This window comes from Salvia hispanica, chromosome 1 (genome assembly GCF_023119035.1).
Source record: "Salvia hispanica cultivar TCC Black 2014 chromosome 1, UniMelb_Shisp_WGS_1.0, whole genome shotgun sequence".
In the NCBI taxonomy this organism is placed as follows: Eukaryota; Viridiplantae; Streptophyta; class Magnoliopsida; order Lamiales; family Lamiaceae; genus Salvia; species Salvia hispanica.
This window is the reverse complement of record NC_062965.1, coordinates 33,301,908-33,321,313: the sequence shown is the minus strand read 5'-3', so window position 1 is coordinate 33,321,313 and position 19,406 is coordinate 33,301,908. Positions and strand designations below refer to the sequence as shown.

At 39.7% G+C, this 19,406-nt stretch overlaps 2 protein-coding genes and 1 non-coding gene across 3 annotated transcripts; 1 reads left to right on the top strand and 2 right to left on the bottom strand.

The window, feature by feature from the left end:
• Positions 1-395: 395 nt before the first annotated feature.
• LOC125205173 (probably inactive receptor-like protein kinase At2g46850) lies at positions 396-2,746 on the bottom strand. The gene is made up of 3 exons (XM_048103999.1): positions 1,898-2,746; positions 1,741-1,824; positions 396-1,650 (listed from the first exon to the last, which is right to left on the bottom strand). The coding sequence occupies exons 1-3, from the start codon at positions 2,604-2,606 to the stop codon at positions 593-595; spliced, it is 1,851 nt and encodes a 616-aa protein (XP_047959956.1). The 5' UTR covers positions 2,607-2,746; the 3' UTR covers positions 396-592.
• A 7,381-nt stretch (positions 2,747-10,127) lies between these two features.
• Positions 10,128-15,209, bottom strand: LOC125194765. Its single transcript, XM_048092992.1, is given in 5 exon segments — positions 10,128-10,643; positions 10,645-11,113; positions 11,237-12,153; positions 12,252-14,182; positions 14,246-15,209. Coding segments are annotated over 5 exon segments (4,797 nt in total).
• LOC125202874 lies at positions 15,091-15,197 on the top strand. Its single transcript, XR_007173211.1, has one exon. It is a non-coding gene; the product is annotated as a small nucleolar RNA R71 (small nucleolar RNA).
• Positions 15,210-19,406: the final 4,197 nt, after the last annotated feature.

The window sequence follows — 19,406 nt, the reverse complement described above, 5'->3', positions numbered from 1 at the left end:
ATTCGTCCTACAATAAAAGTTACACTTTGTCATTTTAGTCCGTCTCACAATAAGAGTCACACTTCATTTTTACCATAAATGGTAAGTAGATCTCACATTCCACTAACTCACTTCACTCATATTTTATTATAAAACCAATATAAAAATGTGGATATCATATTTCCGTAACTTTTTCAACTCATTATTCTTTATATTTCTTAAAACTTGTGTTCACAATAAGAGTGATCCTATTATGGCCGGAAGTAGTATCATTCAGTCTATTTATATGGAACAATTTGAGTATGTGACACTTAGTGATCCATATCACTATATTACTATATTTGGTGACAAGTGATACTACTAGTTTCATCCGCGATAAAAATGTCATGTTTTTATTTGATGTAACGAAATTGAAATGTTGTAACTAAACTTTATATCCCCATCCAATCATGTTCACCGGTAACGAAATTGAAATGTTGTAATTAAGATCTAAACGTTCAATTTAATTAGTAATTCGTTTTTTTAACAATAATACATTTTTCATTTTGTGATATACACCGCAGACAGTAGACTCCAAGCTAGCTAGGAAAAATCCTTACATGAATGTAAATGATCAATTATACATATGATCTGGCCTGGCTTGCGATTGCGATGGCACGTGGATTGAATCCGGCGACATCGATATCATCTGAAGGAGACTAGAATTCGAAAACGTCTCCTCCAACGCCGGTCCCCTCCTGCTACCTCCATCCACGCAGTCCTTGGCGATATGCAACAGCTCCCTCGCCACGTCCACCATCCCAAGCTTGGCGTCAGCTCCAAATAGCAGACACCGCGTGGCAAGGTCCACCACTATCTGAATCTGCTCGCGCCTCGACGATGGCTGCTCGTGGTAGTACAGGCTGGGGTCCACCATCTCCTCAATCTTCCCCTTGTGCAGAGCCGCGGTGGTGCAGTCCACCACGGCGTCCCCCGTGATGATCTCCAGAAGGACCAGGCCGAGGCTGTAGACGTCGTTCCTCCTCCTCCCGCTCCCTTCGTCGTTGAGCAGATCGAAGCCGGCGAGCTTGACGGAGAAGTCGATGTCTAGGAAGATGCACGCGGAGTGGAGATCGTGGTGGAACAGGGGAGGCGAGATCTCGTTGTGGAGGAATGCGAGGGTGGATGCGGTCTGCGCGGCGACGCTGAGCCTCTTGTGCCAGTGGAAAGGCACGTTCTCGTATCTGGCGCGGCGCAGGTGGTCCATCAGGGTTCCGTTTTGAGGGTAGTCGTAGACGACGAGGGGAGTGGAGCCGGCATTGATGGACCATCCGATCACGCGCGCCATGTTTCTGTGGGAAACAGCGGAGAGTCTCTCGAGCCTGAGCATGATTTGAATGAGGTCGCTTTCAGTGTCACAATAGTCGACTTTCTGCACTGCGACGCGCGATCCCCCTCCTACGACTCCGTGGTAGAGTGTGGAGGGGGAAGAGCTGTCGACTATCTTCTGGCTGTCTCCGAATCCCCTGGTTGCCTCCTCGAGCTCGTGGTATGTGAACAGCCTGGCCTTGTGAGAGGAGATGTTGGCTTGGAAATGTGGCTGCTCTGTGATTAATTTATCCGATCTGATGCGGCGTTTCATCAGGAAAAGTGCCGTTAACGACACGACAGACAGAGTTGAGGTCAGTACCCCTGCATCAATCATAACATATTCAAATTGGTGTCAGCATTTATTCATGCTTATCTACAACTGTTTCGTTTCTAGGAATACAATAATCATACCGGCTAAAATGATTGCCTTTTTTCGTCCATGTTTAACCTGATAGCACTCACTTCCATCAACTTCCTTTCCATCCTTGAAGCAGGCTGTGCCGGATTAGGAAACACACATTTTAGATCATTTTTGGTCGTATAACTATAAGATAGACGAGTTGCTTACATTTGAGACATCCTACTCCGGAAGGGAAGCCGTCGCCGGAGAATCCATCGGCGCATTGGCATCTGAAACCGTTAGCAACGGAGGTAGCATTGACGACATTGGCGTTGGGGGCACAGGCGGCGTGGGTGGAGTTTCTGGGAACAGCCCATTCGAGCTTAACACCCCGCAATCCGGTGCTGCTGCCGGGAATAACAACCCAAGAGGAGAATCCCCTGCAGCCGTATTTGGAGAAAGCGGTGATGCTATCGCCGGGGCGCCAGGAGGTGCGGTCGGAGAGGGGATAGCAGCAGGAGGGGTAGCCGGCGGGGCGGCCGTCGCAGGAAGGCATGAGAGAGGTCCTCTCGCAGACGGGTTTGCAGAGGGAGGAATCTTCGCAGTCGTACAAATCGAGGATGTTGTCGGAGGAGATGGCGAAGTGCTGATCGGCGGCGAAGGAGAAGGACCTGAGGTCGTTGTAGTGGCGGCAGAGGGTGGTGTTGGGGAAGTCGAGGAGGAGGCCGTCGGGGAAGAAGCGGAGGATGCGGTAGGAGCGGGAGGCGATGGTGAGGAAGAGAGAGGAGGAGTTGATGCAGGAGAGGTGGAAAGCGTCATGGAGTGGAGGGGTGGAGTTGAGGTAGAAGGGGAAAGGGATGTGGAAGGTGCCGCATTGAGAGGCAGCGAGGATTAGTGGAGTGTAGAGGAGGAAGAGAGAGAAGAGCCACGGCGACATGGCATGGGTGAAATGGAGAGAGGAAAGGTAAAGGGAAATGGAAATGGAAAGAAGATGAAAGGGAAATGGAGAAAAGGGAGTTGTTGGAGTGAGGGAAGAGAAGACGGTTGGTCTGCGGAATGGGACGCATCCGTACCTATGCAATTGTGCTATTCCCGTGCGTCGCGGAACTTGGGACTTGGGACTTGGAAACACGCCCACCAATTCGATTTTCTCTTCTCTCTATTATACGCTTACTATACTACTACTCCTTACAAGTCACTTTTTAAATTTTAAGCTACTCATTTTGCTTTAGAGTAGAAAATAAATTTACATAAATTGGAGTATATATATAATTAGATATTTTAGGTATTTTATATTTAAATATACTTTTAAATTGATTAAATCTAAATTGATCATTAAATCGATTTTTTAGTATACTCTACATCTTCACGCAATAATTATGAAACAAAATTAGATAATCTATATCTATACATATATAAAAGGCGAGTTTTGTCCTTATTTTAAAATATTTATAAATTTTGTCCTTATTTTAAAATATGTGTAAGTTATGGAATGAATTTGTGATACAATTATACAATTCATAATGATGTAACTGATTTTTCTCAATAATTATTGAATTCATTATCCATTAATTAGAATAAGTGAAATTATTATAATATGAATGATTAACCATTAAAATTTATGATGAGATAAATTGCTTGCACTAACTACAAATATTAACTGTTGTAACCGAAAGGTTTAGATTATATCAATGTTTATAATAAAAAAAAAAACAATTTTTTTTTGTTTTCTCCTTCAAGTGATGAAATATATATAGAGACTTGATGAAAAGGACGTGACAACACATTTTTAATATTATCTGTCAACATATAAAAGATGAGTTTTAGCCTTATTTTGAATATTTAAAAGTTTTGGAATAAATTTAAATATGTATAAATAACTATCATGAATATTTATTTAGATTACAATCAATAATTGGCGATTAAAAATCTTAAATAGGATAACAAGCATTAAACAAATTTTGTAACCTCTAGTGTCTTAATTTTATAATTTATGGTTTTTAATTCCATGATCTGTCAAGTCCCAATTTTGTGCCTATAAAAGGCAAAGACATAGAGTTGTGCATGAATTACACACCAACAAAAGCACTCTCCATTCACTCTCAAGTTCTCAACATTTTATTACATTTTAGTAACATTGTATTGCATGATTTTTGGAGTACCATCAAGTTCACCGGTGTCTAGCGGGTTTGAAATGTTATATACGCTAGGAGGAAGTTGTTTCATCTCTAGGGATAATACGTCAATCCATGAGCATTAACCATGATGTAATTTGTCTTGTGAAAAGAGGATTTTTCTCTACAAGACTTATTGCAATAGTTAGAGTATCGCGTGTTATGGTTCGAGAATTTTATTCCAATATTTCTAACAATTCTTAGAGAGGGACAAATTATAGTAACATCCTTAACTCGAAACATGCAGTTCTTGATTCTCGAATATAGTTATTTTGTTAAAAGTGTGATTCATTATTTTTAGTAGAGTGATATGAAGGATTGTGTTAAACATATTTTTCAAATGTGTGATATATACTCTCTTCGCTCCCCCAAATAATTGTGTTTTTTCTTGATTCTATTTTAAATATGTTTAATTTTATGTCTTTAGACTTTAGGTGTGAAATGAATTAGGAGTATAGGTTTATTGAATTGTTATTACTATTGTCACGACCACAACTCCCTAGTGCTAGTGAGCGTAGCTATTTCGCCACTAATATAAGTTCATCAAACATAAATTAAGCATAAAAGAGACAATTTAACTCGAGGAAATAGTTTCGAAGGCGAATGGGTACATAGTAAAAAGAAAGTCAGAACGTCAACCCTAAATTAATACATTCCTAGAACATAGGTTCTACTCAGCGGAAGAGTCCAAGACAAAAGTAGTATGTATGAAGACATACTACTTTGGGCTACCTAACTACTTATTTAATGATCGTTCCCAACACCTTCGCCTCCTCGTCCACGTTCAACCTGCACATTTGAAAATAAATATGCAGGGCGGAGTATTTGGTATACTCAGTGGGCACATTGCCAAAAACAGTTCTATTTTATTTGTCAAGCCACAGTTGAGTGATCACGGGGTTTTTATTTAAAAGGCCCGAGTCACTAAATACTTTCCTTTCATAAAGATTTTGGTTGCGCAATCACATTACTTAAGTACCATATCTGAACTTTGTGTGAACCGGGAATGTGGCCACATTCCACGACGGTCACTAGACCGGCCAACTCCTATGTTAGCTCACGGTCCCCTTATGTGTATACTAGTCCGAGTAGGGTTTGTGGCCCTACTGGGACCCGAATTCGATTTAACTAAATTGGCATAGCCAAACAGATAGGTAGTCATAAAACAAAACATGGCATGACAAATATACTTGAGTAAAGATTCACAGTTTCATACTAAAATCACGTTTTGAAAGAATGTCCACCTCAAAAGCTAAATCTCTTTCCGTAAATTTCTTTAACTTGACCTTAGATGACGTGCGAAGACGTCCCTTTAGAAAATAAAATAATACTTAATTAGGCTTTAAGAAGTCAAGAAAATTAAACGTGAATGCATCCTAAGTGCATGATCATTTTATTCTTCCTCTAATTCTTCTAGAAAGGAAAATTCTAAGATCCTCGTACATTAATTAAATCGGGAGTTTTAATTTATTGTGGAGGCCTAAGAAGTTATTCGTTTATTTTGGAATCATTACCTTCCATGTATCTCGTTCGAATTTAATTTATCATCTCGGGATTTAATTAGCGAATCATCACTTAGTATTAATTATTTGATTGAGCAACTTAGGAGGGCTCATGATTTAATTAGGCAAGGCCCAATTCCTACTTTATTTTAATTATTAGCCCCAACTTCGTAGATCATTAAAAGAATCAGCCCATTTCTCTATTTAAAACCTTAGTCCCCACTTTTATTTTTAAGAGGGCCAAAACAATTTAATAGTCGGGCCAAGTATTAAATTAAGAGAAAGGCACAAACATCTTCTTCCCATCTCCATTGGTCTCTACTCTCTCCCTCATTTCTCAAAATCCCCAAATTTCTTAATCCCTAAATTGAGGATGAAACGGTGGCTTTATCTCTCACATTTCTCTCGGTGGCAACACAGTGCAGCTGCCACCGTCGCGACAGTCAACCGCCGGCTCCAGCTCCTCGGCGTCACAGGGTCGTCGGTACCCTCCGTCTCCGTCCATCTCTGCGACAGCACAGCGCCATCACAGTCATTTCGCCGGCGCTGGGCCAGCTACGGCGTCGCCGACGCCCACGTTTATGGTTGTCTGATAACTGTGGTCTACATTTCATCCCAATAAAACAGTGGTCTACATTTCTTTCCATACAATGCTTCATATGGGGCCATGTTTATGGTTGTCTGATAACTGTTGTTGTAAGCAAACTCTACAAGTGGTAGTACTGGCTCCCAATTTCCTCCATGGTCGAGCATTACGGCTCTCAGCATATCTTCCAAAGTATGGATCGTTCTTTCAGACTGCCCATCAGTCTGTGGATGGAATGCAGTACTGAAATTCAATCTAGTGCCCAGCTCTTGTTGTAGGCTTATCCAAAATCTAGAAGTAAATTTTGGATCACGGTCTAATGTGATTGTTACCGGTATTCCATGTAAGCGTATGATCTCTTGCACATAGATTCGAGCTAATTTGTCTGACCCGTAAGTGATACGGATTGGTACAAAGTGAGCACTTTTGGTGAGGCGATCTATAATTACCCAAATAGCAGTGTTTCCTCGTTGCGACTTTGGCAATCCTGTCACGAAATCCATCGCAATGTGCTCCCATTTCCACTCGGGAATTTCTAGGGGTTGCAATTTCCAATAGGGTCGTTGATGTAGAGCCTTCACTTGTTGACATGCTAGGCATCTTTCTACAAACGATGCTATGCTCTTCTTCATGCCATCCCACCAAAATTGTTTCTTCATATCTTGATACATTTTTGTACCTCCTGGGTGGGCAGTGTATGGTGTTTCATGAGTTTCACTCATGATCTCATTTCTGAGTGCCTCGTCCTTGAGCACACACGACCTTCCATCAAAAGTGATGGCTTTATCCGCCTCCTCGCGGGAACTCTCTTATTTTCCCGTCCTTACTTTAAGACGAATTTTCTCCAATGCTTCGTCACTCCTTTGATCCTCAACAATCCTGGCCCTTAAGTCTGGTTCAATCACCAAGGTGGCGATCCTACTTTCCACCGTCTCCGGTGCTCTCACTACTTCCAGTCGCATCTTAGCAAACTCACGTAGGAGCTCCGGGGCGTAGCCTTCCTGTTCAAGGCATCTGCCACTACATTGGCCTTGCCTGGATGGTAATTTATACCACAGTCGTAATCCTTGACTAATTCGAGCCATCTGCGTTGTCGCATGTTCAAATCCTTCTGCTCGAAAAAGTACTCAAGGCTCTTGTGGTCCGTGAAGATCACACATCGAACTCCGTAGAGGTGATGTCTCCAAATCTTCAAGGCATGTACCACTGCTGATGCGTATTTTAGAGTATCTGATTCAGTTCACACAAGATATCAAGTTTAAATAATTAACTCTAATAATACTACGATACTGAAAGATTACAGCGTCGCTAGTAATATTTCAAGTGTCGATCCACAGGGAGGTAGAAGATTGTTTAAAACTTAAAAAACTTTAAAAGATGTAGCATAAAGATTTGATTTTTTTGGTTTGGAAAGATGTTGACAAAATAAAGCTTCAAGTTAACTAAAGAAAGACTATTCAAATGAGAAAATATGCCACTCCAAGTTGCTCACTAAGCTTGTATTGTTCTACACCTATACAACGAAACATATGAAGGGATTAAAACATCAACCTAATTACATACACTGAACATGTACACGATGAGTAGTTCACAATTAGCTGAACACATAACCTATGAACCAATTTTCAATGTTTATAAACTCCTGCGGAAGCGCTGGAGAAATAAACATCTACTATTATCACCTACTTAATCCACTATCAAATTATCCTCTGAACAATTCTAATTCAATAGCATGCCAACAAACAAACATTCCTAAACTATGTTAAAGAGACAATAGCAAAGGAAAGAACAACACTACATTATTAGCCAAAAACATAGTGTATAAACATTGAGTACATTGTTGGTAACAAACACATGAGTTCAAAAGTGTAGAAACATCCATACAAAGCCTAGATTACCACTTGGAGCAACATAGAGAGTTTAGCCTAAACACATGGTGGAATTTGCAATAAAAACCATAGGAATCATGCTCTCGATGAGTGGAATTGGGATGTGGAGACGGATCGTCGGAATGTTGGCCGAAATTTCTTTCTTCTCTTCCTCCTCCTCTCTTTCTCTCTTTTCCTCTCCGTTTTCTCCCTTTCCCTCTCCCTTTTCTCGTCCAAGAATGTCTGAATCTCCCTCTCAAAACCGCCTCCAAACTATATGAAAACTGAATTTGGAGGTTAATTCGTCTTCGTACCCGGCCGGGTGCATTATTGGGCATTAAAATCACTCGGCCAGGTGGCCAATTTTTAGGGCTTTCTGAAATTTTCGTATTCTGAACATCGTACCCGGCCGGATGTAATTATTGGGCATAAAATTCACCCGGCCGGGTGCCTCATTTTGAGAGCTTTCTGGACTTACGACGCAGACTGGGCAGTCTGTCAACTTGGGCAATCTGTCAACTTGGGCAGTCTGTCAAATTGGGCATTTTGCACGACTTTTTCAATGACATCCAAGCTTCATTCCACGTTTCGTTTCACCATTAATTCCTCTTCCTACAACATAAAATATACTTTTGCAATCATCAAACTATATAAATCATGTAAAGTTATGGGAATAAAAATGTACAATTTGATTCGCATCAAATACCCCCAAACTTATTTGCTTGCTCGTCCCCGAGCAAGATCACTTAAAGCACAACATTTTATAGCTCAACTCACAAAAGTTTTCATCACAAAGAATCAAGTATGTAAGGATGTGAATGACAAAATCTAAACCCCCAACATTTCCAATCAAGATTTCCCACTCTCAAGAACAATCACTCGTCCACCTAGAACTTTAAGTCAAGGTGCACTTCAAAGTAAGTCCAAGCATAAGATCCTACAACTCAAACCGTCGTTATTGACTCATCAAGCAATACTTATCACATAGACCCGCGGATTTCAAATCAAATTTCTTTAACTCTACCAAGCCATTTACAAAACCCCCATAATGCATCATCAATAAAGTCCAAGGTCTTTATTCAAAGGTTGTAATGGGGCTAGGGATGAGGTAGGATAAATATGGATAGTAGCTCAAAAATTACATATTTGAGTACCAAACAAAATACATTTCACAACCCAAACTTTCATTCCCCCAAACTTGAGATCTTTTCTAGACAAGAGTACATCTTTACAAAGCAATGGAAGTTCTACTTTATTACACTTTTTTTTTTAAATTTCTTTTCTCTCTTTTTTTTTTCTTTCAAAGGCCTCGACTTTTACAATTTGAAGGCCGTCTTTTTCCTTTCAAAGAACTTCATTCTCAACATTTATACATAACATCAAATCTGAAAAATCTCTAAACTTTAATAAAACACCACCCAAAACTTACTACACAATCAAACTTGTATTTAGCACCCAAATAGTAGTAAGGTTTATTGATGAGGCTAAAATGAGGCTTATTTTTAGTAGCTAAGTGATTGGATAAGTATTTGTACACAATAAAAGGGATTAAGCTCAAAGTGGCTTCTAGGGGATCATTTGTTGGACTAGGCATGTGATCATTTGGCCATGTAGTTCATCCTAGTTCCTTATCATCCCTTATCATTAACACATATGAATGCAAGCACGCAACTCAATAAAGCAAAGCGATCCAAGATAATTTCCACAAGACATATGACTTTCATACTCTCCTCGACTCAAGAAATTGGTTGTAGTCACAAAATGCTCTTTCAAATAAATCAATGCACAAATTCCATCCATCCTAAGCTTCAAAGATCAAGTAAAATCAAGCAAGATTTCCAAACTAGAAAGCCGAAGATAAAGCATGCACCCGTCAATTACATTAATTCAAAACACCTTTAGCATACAATACACTCAAGAAAACATGCATCGTGCATAAAATTCGTTCAAACTCAAACAAACCCCCCAAACATGAATGATTCATTGTCCTCAATGCAAGCAAAGAAGAAAATAAAAAGTAAAGGGATAGAAGACTCCCCCAAACTTGGCATGAAATCCGTAGCATATGGGTGGGAGGGTGGGTGTATCTTCAATTTGTAGGTGTGCTCTATCATAAGCTCCAATGTGCTCCTACAAAACAAAACAAAACAACACAAAACAAAACATAAAGAAACACTCAATTCAAAATAAATGCTAGAGGAAAGAATTGAACAAACAAAACCTCCAACATATGAAAATAAAAATAAAGAAAAATAAATAAAAACTTGGTTGCCTCCCAATCAGTGCCTTTGTTTATAGTCGTTGGCTCGACCTTCTTCATCTTTGGGTCTACACTTGTGAATCTTGTAGTACGACCGCCTCCCTTTCTTCCTTCAACAGGTCACCGCCTAGATAAACCTTCAACCTCTGACCATTCACCTTCCATACATCATTGGACTTAGGATCACGAATATCCACTGCACCATAAGGATACACTTTGTGCACAACAAACGGACCCCACCATCTTGACTTGAGTTTTCCCGGAAAAAGCTTCAACCGAGAATTGTACAATAGGACCAACTGTCCTTCATGGAATCGACGAGGTTTGATGGCTGCATCATGAATCTTCTTTGCCCGCTCCTTATAGAGATCAACACTCTCATAAGCATTCAACCTAAACTCATCCATGATATTCAACTCAAGCATCCTTTTGTTAGTTGCCGAATCATAGTCTAAATTCAGCATTTGCAAGGCCCAAAACGCCTTATGCTCAAGCCCAACCGGCAAATGACATGCCTTTCCAAACACCATCTTGTAAGGGGAAGTTCCAATAGGAGTTTTATAAGCCGTTCGATATGCCCATAAAGGCATCATCTAGCTTTTGAGACCAATCTTTTCGCGACGGCTTCACCACCTTTTCAAGAACTCTTTTAATCTCACGATTGGAGACTTCCACTTGGCCACTTGTTTGGGGATGATAAGGGGTAGCAACTTTATGTTGAACACAATATTTTCCAAGGAGGTTTGCAAACAACTTATTGCAAAAATGAGTACCTCCATCACTAATCATGGCTCGATGTGTTCCAAAACGGTTGAAAATATGAGACTTGATGAATCTCAATACCACTTTAGCATCATTGGTAGGCAATGCCTCAGCCTCTACCCACTTAGAAACGTAGTCCACCGCAACTAAGACATATTGCTTCCCATTAGACTTGGGAAAAGGCCCCATGAAATCTAATCCCCAAACATCAAAGAGCTCCACCTCATGGATATTGTTCATCGGCATTTCATTCCTCCAAGAGATATTCCCGGTTCTTTGGCAACTGTCACATCTCTCTACATATGTTTTAGCATCCTTGGAGATAGATGGCCAAAAGAATCCGGATTGGAGCACTTTAAATGCAGTTCTACGTGCTCCAAAATGGCCGCCATACTCAGAATCATGGCAAGCAGACAAAATCTGAAGGTGCTCATGCTCTCCAACACACCTTCGAATGACTCCATCACTACAAATACGGAAGAGAAATGGATCTTCCCAAACATACATGCGGGTATCACTCAAAAATTTCTTCTTTTGGTTAGAAGAAAACCCTTCGGTTATAATGCCCGTGACAAGGTAGTTTGCCAAGTTAGCAAACCACGGCACATATGTTTCCCGAGCTTCCAATTGCAACACTTGCTCATCGGGAAATTTTTCATTGATCCTTTTCTTTTTCTCATCTTCCGTTTCTTCCGCGCCTTCTAATCTAGAAAGATGATCAGCTACCAAATTCTCGGTCCCATTTTTATATTTGATTTCCACATCAAATTCTTGTAATAATAGGACCCATCTCACCAAACGAGGTTTTGCATCTTTCTTGTTCATCAAATATTTGATAGCTGAATGGTCCGTGAACACTACCACCTTCGTGCCAAGTAAATATACACGAAACTTCTCAAAAGCATACACAACTGCTAACATTTCCTTCTCCGTCGTGGTGTAGTTCAATTGGGCATCGTTGAGTACTTTGCTAGCATAGTAGATGGCATGTAGGACCTTCTCTCTTCTTTGGCCTAAAACGGCTCCCACGGCGTAGTCCGAAGCATCACACATCAACTCAAATGGTTTTGACCATTCAGGTGTGATAATAATAGGAGCTTCGACTAGCTTCTTCTTGAGCAAATCAAATGCCTCAAGGCATTTATCATCAAAGACGAACTTGGCATCCTTCTCAAGTAGATTGCAAAGAGGTTTTGCAATTTTTGAAAAATCTTTTATGAATATTCGGTAGAATCTCGCATGACCAAGGAAACTACGGATGCCCTTCACATTTGTTGGAGGAGGTAACTTGGAAATTACTTCAATCTTAGCCTTATCCATCTCCAATCCCAACTCCGACACCTTGTGCCCCAAAACAATACCTTCCTTCACCATAAATTGGCATTTCTCCCAATTAAGCACTAGGTTCGACTTTCACATCTTTGTAGCACACGACTCAAGTTGTGTAAACAACAGTCAAAAGATGAGCCAAACACGGAGAAATCATCCATGAAGATCTCCATAATGTCCTCATTCATATCGGAGAATATTGCCATCATACAACGTTGAAATGTAGCTGGGGCATTGCACAACCCAAATGCCTTCCGGCGGAAGGCATAAGTACCAATAGGGCAAATGAATGTCGTCTTTTCTTGATCTTCCGGGGCAATTGCAATCTGATTATACCCCGAATATCCATCCAAGAAATAGTAATGAGAATAACCAGCAATCCTATCAAGCAACTGATCCAAAAATGGCAACGGAAAATGATCTTTTCTTGTCGCCATATTCAATCTTCTGTAGTCCATACAAACTCTCCATGAATTCACCAATCGAGTTGCTAAGACTTCATTCTTTTCATTGACTGTCACGGTTATTCCTCCTTTCTTGGGTACACATTGCACCGGGCTAACCCACTCACTATCGGATATAGGATAGATCATCCCAAATTTCAACAATTTCTTCACTTCTTTTTCCACCACTTCTTGCATAAGTGGGTTCAACCTTCTTTGTCTCTCTCTTACCGGCTTAGCTCCATCTTCCATCAAGATTTTATGCATGCATATCGCCGGGCTAATTCCTTTGATATCGGCTATAGACCATCCTAGAGCTTGCTTGTGCAACTTAAGTAGCTCTATTAACTTGGATTCTTCTTCATTATTCAACTCAGCCGATACCACAACCGGTAAAGTTTCATCATCACCAAGGAAGACATATTTTAAATTTTTCGGGAGGGGCTTCAATTCTAGCTTTGGTGGTACTTTAATTGAAGGTTTCACATCTGTCACAAAAGTATCCACCACACATTCATTTTCCAGATGTGGTTGATCAACTTGATAATCTTTTGTTTCATCAAAATTTACTTTGATTGTCGAACCAAAATCTCTCTCCAAGCTCCCTTTCTCATATACACTTCCTTCAATTCTTGATGAGCAACACATCTTGTCAAATATGCATTTATCGAGGACATCAACTCTAAAACACGCATTGGCATCACTAGGGTGCTTCATTGCCTTCTCCACATTAATGGTCACTTGCTCACCATTAATTCTGACTGTAACAGAGTTGTCTTTTACTCCAAGCAACACATCTCCCGTGGCAAGAAATGGTCTACCAAATAGAATTGGTACCTCTTTGTCCTCGGGCATATCCAAAACTATAAAGTCAACAGGGATGATGAATTTGTCGACTTTGACCAAGACATCCTCTACTATTCCACTAGGCTTCACTATCGAGTGATCGGCCAATTGTAGAGCAATGTCTATAGGCTCCATCCTATCCTCTAGTCCAATGGCACGTGCAGTTTTCAATGCCATAAGTGAGATCCCCGAGCCTTGATCCAATAAGCATTTTGTGAAGATTGTATTGCCGATCTCACAAGGAATCACACAACTTCCGGGGTCCCTCTTCTTCATTGGCATCATTCCTGAAATCAATTGTGAGCAATTCATGCTCAAAGCAACTATCCCCTCATCTTGTAGTTTCTCCTTGTTTGCCATCATATCCTTGAAAAACTTGGAGAACTTGGGAAAATTAGTGAAGAGGTCCACTAATGACACATCCACATTCACTTTACGGATTACATTCATCATCCACTCAAAACTTTTCTCTTTTGGGACTCTTTTCTTCCTCTTAGGTGGATATGGTGGAGGAGGAATATGATCTGGGAAGTTAAACTTGCTCTTAGGATCTTGTGCCGGACTTGTCATCATCTTTCTCTTTGATTCCATCTCTACTATCTTCTTTCCTTTCTCTTCTGCTGAAAACTTTCCACTAGAATCGGATTCTTCACCATGTTCCTTGCTGCCGGATGCAGCCTGTTCTTGACCATGTTGGGCCCCATGCACCAACTCGGGACTTCCCTTACATGCCTCGTCCGCCCCTGCGTGCTATGAATGCAAGCCTAACATCTCATCCGCCCCTGCGTGTGAGATGCCGAAAGTACCTTGGCCGTCCATTAATGGTGTAGAACCCAACTCACGACCACTTCTCAATGTAACTACCTTGCAATGTTCGTTACCTTTGGGATTGGGCACAGTATCACTCGGAATAGTTGCAGGAATTCTTGTATGAGATGCTGTAGCAAGCTGCCCAATTTGAGTCTCAAGAGTCCTCATAGTAGCCTCAAGCTGTCCAAACTTCTCCACAGTTTTATCTCTGAAATTCTCATTCTCCTTTTGACTCTTAGTCATAAAAGAGAAAATCTGTCCCAATTGATCTTCATGTGATAACTTCTTCTCAAAACCCGGAGGTTGGGTATTGCTTCTCCATTGATTTCCTGCAGTGTTGCTAGAACTGACTTGATTCCAGTTTCCTTGTTGAGGCCTCCAGTTTTGTTGATTCCCGTACTGATTACCTTGTTTAAAACCTTGACGGTTACCAATATAATTTACATCCTCCACTGGTGCTCCTTGCAAACTAGGACATTGATCTGTATAATGTCCTCCTTGGCACACTCCACATTTCATCACAGGCGCAGCTTGAGGTTGGGGAGTCAATTGCAAGGATTTGACAGCTTTCGTCATTGAAGATATTTGAGTACTAAAATCAGCCATTTGAGCCTCTATAGTTGATACTCTTTCCGACTCCTTAGTTGCACCAAATGTATCTCCTGCACCCCCCTTTCTTGGATTATGCCAGTTCCTTTGATTGTTAGCCAATCTCTGAAATAGTGCCCTCACCTCATCATGTGTCAAATCGTCCAAGTTCCCACTTGAACCTGCAGTAACCAAGCATGTGCCTTCATGATTAAGTCCCTTGTAGAACTTCAAAAGATCATGCCCCGGAGCTAGACCATGACTTGGGCATTTCCTTAGCAAGTCTGTAAATCTCTTCCAAGCTTCGGCAAATGACTCATCGTACTTTTGCCGGAATGAAGTGATCTTTTCTCTCAACTTTTCTATCTTCATTGGAGAATTGTACTCCAAGAGAAACTTCGACTTCAATTCCTCAAATGTTGCAATGTTGTAGCCCGGTAATGAGTCAAAGAGAAAGGGAATAAAGCTCTTTTGATCCGGTGATGCTCCACATTTGGCGGTCGGTGAGAAATCCTAATCACTAAACTAAAGATTAGAAAGATATCACCTAATATAAACACTCCTTAGTCTTCAAGTCCAGACGTGGTAGATGGCTATTGCCCCTAAGAACACGAAGCAAGTACCTACAAAATAAAAAATAATCAAATAAAATAAAACAAAAAATAAAACTACTAAGTATTAAACAACCTATTGCCTCCCCGGCAACGGCGCCAAAACTTGATGCGTATTTTAGAGTATCTGATTCAGTTCACACAAGATATCAAGTTTAATTAATTAACTCTAATAATACTACGATACTGCAAGATTACAGCGTCGTTAGTAGTATTTCAAGTGTCGATCCACAGGGAGGTAGAAGATTGTTTAAAACTTAAAAACTTAAAAAGATGTAGCATAAAGATTTGATTTTTTTGGTTTGGAAAGATGTTGACAAAATAAAGCTTCAAGTTAACTAAAGAAAGATTATTCAAATGAGAAAATATGCCACTCCAAGTTGCTCACTAAGCTTGTATTGTTCTACACCTATACAACGAAACATATGAAGGGATTAAAACATCAACCTAATTACATACACTGAACATGTACACGATGAGTAGTTCACAATTAGCTGAACACATAACCTATGAACCAATTTTCAATGTTTATAAACTCCTGCGGAAGCGCTGGAGAAATAAACATCTACTATTATCACCTACTTAATCCACTATCAAATTATCCTCTGAACAATTCTAATTCAATAGCATGCCAACAAACAAACATTCCTAAACTATGTTAAAGAGACAATAGCAAAGGAAAGAACAACACTACATTATCGTCGATTGCTTGCGCCTTCTCCACGAGATGATCTTCGTACTCAACCATAAATCTTCTAATCTGTATCCCGAACTCAGATAATGACCTTTGGGTGGGCAAAGCTTGTCAGAATCGAAAAGGGCTTGATTAGAAATAAGACAGAACTTCAGTTCTATGAAGAACTGAGAAAACCGTTCACTCCAGAGCGGGGAGAACGAAATTTATGTGATGAATCACGTTAAATCTCCTTTCTAATCTCCTTTTATATTGAGTTATGATGGGCCAGATTAGGGATCCATGGAGGTTGGACTTGGGTCAAACCTGTTGGTCTTTTACTAATTAAATTGAGCCCCAATTTAATATAAGCCCAAACAGAATATTATTATCATCCAATATAGAATAATAATATTGACTGCCCGTCCAATCCCAAATTACGAGTAATCCGGACTTTACCTCTTTAATTTATTATTTCCCGTGTTTAAGATATAAATATCCATTAATTAATTTAAGTCTGCTATTTGACTTTAATTAATTAATATCTTTTTCCAAGAGTTGTCTAGTTTAAAATCTTTATTTATTATTCTGGAATAAAATTCCAACCGGCCGGGTTTCTGAATAATAAAACCTTTTCGAACACCTCTTGATGATATTATCAAACTGGACTCACCCAGCACACGATTCATTGCAATAACAATACTAGCACCTCTAGACATTGATCACCACTACCCAAGATATCAGGATTCTTGGATTGCAAAAAAATCCGCACCATTTGATAAATCAAAGTAGTGCATAATCAATATCGTATGCTCAATGTTATGTCAACAATGATTAAGAAATAACAATCACCGAGACCTCATCTTTCGGTAAATAGCAAGAAAGACTTATCTCACTGTTAGATCCTTCAGTGCTATACCACACCAGTGTCGTTTATTTCCTAAGGTAAGGAAACATGCGGAGTGACACTGCAACCTTTCACGATAGGTAGCCAAAGCCTATCTAGGTTGTGAAATTCTATTTCTCTTCTACAAAGAACCGACTGCGTCACCTTCTGTGAACGTCGTTCACGACCAGTCTACTATGTAGAAGAATTAGACTTATTTGCTTCTTATACATTTAAATGTTTGAGAAACATCTTATAAATGCACAAGCAAACATCAATGCGATAAAATTACTTCTTCTCGCCTTGGGTTAAAAGTGGATTGTAGAATTTATTGTATACAAGCAATTCTATCCGTGCAACATGCTCGAAATATGCTTTTCAGTATACCAATCCTAACACAAACAAACATTCATAAACTATGTTAAAGAGACAATAGCAACACTACATTATTAGCCAAAAACATAGTGTATAAACATTGAGCACATTGTTGGTAACAAACACATGAGTTCAAAAGTGTAGAAACATCCATACAAAGCCTAGATTACCACTTGGAGCAACATAGAGAGTGTAGCCTAAACACATGGTGGAATTTGCAATAAAAACCATAGGAATCATGCTCTCGATGAGTGGAATTGGGATGTGGAGACGGATCGTCGGAATGTTGGCCGGAATATCTTTCTTCTCTTCCTCCTCCTCTCTTTCTCTCTTTTTTTCCTCTCCCTTTTCTCCCTTTTCCTCTCCCTTTTCTCGTCCAAGAATGTCTGAATCTCCCTCTCAAAACCGCCTCCAAACTATACGAAAACTGAATTTGGAGGTTAATTCGTCTTCGTACCCGGCCGGGTGCATTATTGGGCATTAAAATCACCCGGCCGGGTGGCCAATTTTTAGGGCTTTCTGGAATTTTCATATTCTGAACATCGTACCCGGCCGGATGTAATTACTGGGTATAAAATTCACCCGGCCGGGTGCCTCATTTTGAGAGCTTTCTGGACTTACGACGCAGACTGGGCAGTCTGTCAACTTGGGCATTTTGCACGGCTTTTTCAGTGACATCCAAGCTTCATTCCACGTTTCGTTTCACCATTAATTCCTCTTCCTACAACATAAAATATACTTTTGCAATCATCAAACTATATAAATCATGTAAAGTTATGGGAATAAAAATGTACAATTTGATTTTCGCATCAACTGCCGCCAATTCCAAGTCATGTGTTGGGTAGTTTAACTCGTGCGGCCTCAATTGGCGTGAAAGACTGCAAATTTTCTATCAGCGATACTAAAAACGCAAATTTATAGTGAAAAACACCTGCAACCACACTAAAAAACTCATCCCAAATCGTCCTTTTTTTGCGTTTTTGAACAGTATCACTCCATTTGCAGTAGAACTGTAGCACGATGCAAAACTCATCCGAAATTGCAATTAAGTCCTTCCTTATTGATGATATTCGAAGAGGGCAGAGAGTGAGAGATGCGTAGAAACGGAAAAATGGAGAAGAAGAAGAAGAAGAAGAAGAAGAAGAAGAAGAAGAAGAAGAAGAAGAAGAAGAAACGACTTACTTGATTATAGAGAGTTATAGATGCTTGAACAACTTGTGCAGAAAATCTGGAAAAGGGAAAATATGGAGATTAAAGAAAGATAGCGGCGACGGAAGAGAGAAAGGGGAGATTGAATTTGAGATGGTCTAATTAAATATCATATGTTTAATGCAGACTCTTTATTTGTTTTAGGATATACACAGTTTCATAATATTTAGTTCAAAAAGTTACTCCCTTCGTCCCCCAAAATTCGTCACCATTTGATCCGGCACGAGTTTAAAGAAATGTAATAGAAAGTGGGTTGAAAAAGTTAGTGGCATGTGGGTCTTATTTTTATATATTATTAGTTTTAAAATAAAATGTGAGTGAAACTGAGTTAGTGGAATGTGGGGTCTATTACCAAAAATGATAAAAGTGAAAAGTGACAAATTTTTAGGGATGAACGAAAAAGGAAGTAGGTGACAAATTCTAAGGGACGGAGGGAATAATTGATTATGAATTGTAATATTATAATACAATAAATTAAATAATAGTACAATATTTAGTAATAAAAGTACTCCTATTACGTAACATAACACAATTGGTCCTCCAAATGGAAATTATGTTACAATGACAAAAATTTAAAATAAAGACAAACAACAATTTACAATGACAAAAAGAAAAGAAAAACATAATCAAATAGTCGGGTAAACCCGAACCAGAACCTCCTATATTATCGAAGTACGAATGATATGTTTCAGTTGCATAGTCATTTGGTTGTTCTTGTTGTTAAGCTCTTTTTTGTAAAATGAGTCTTCTCTCGGCTTGGTATTCAAGGCAAAGAATACAATATGGGTTATTACCTAGCCGATGGAATATACCAA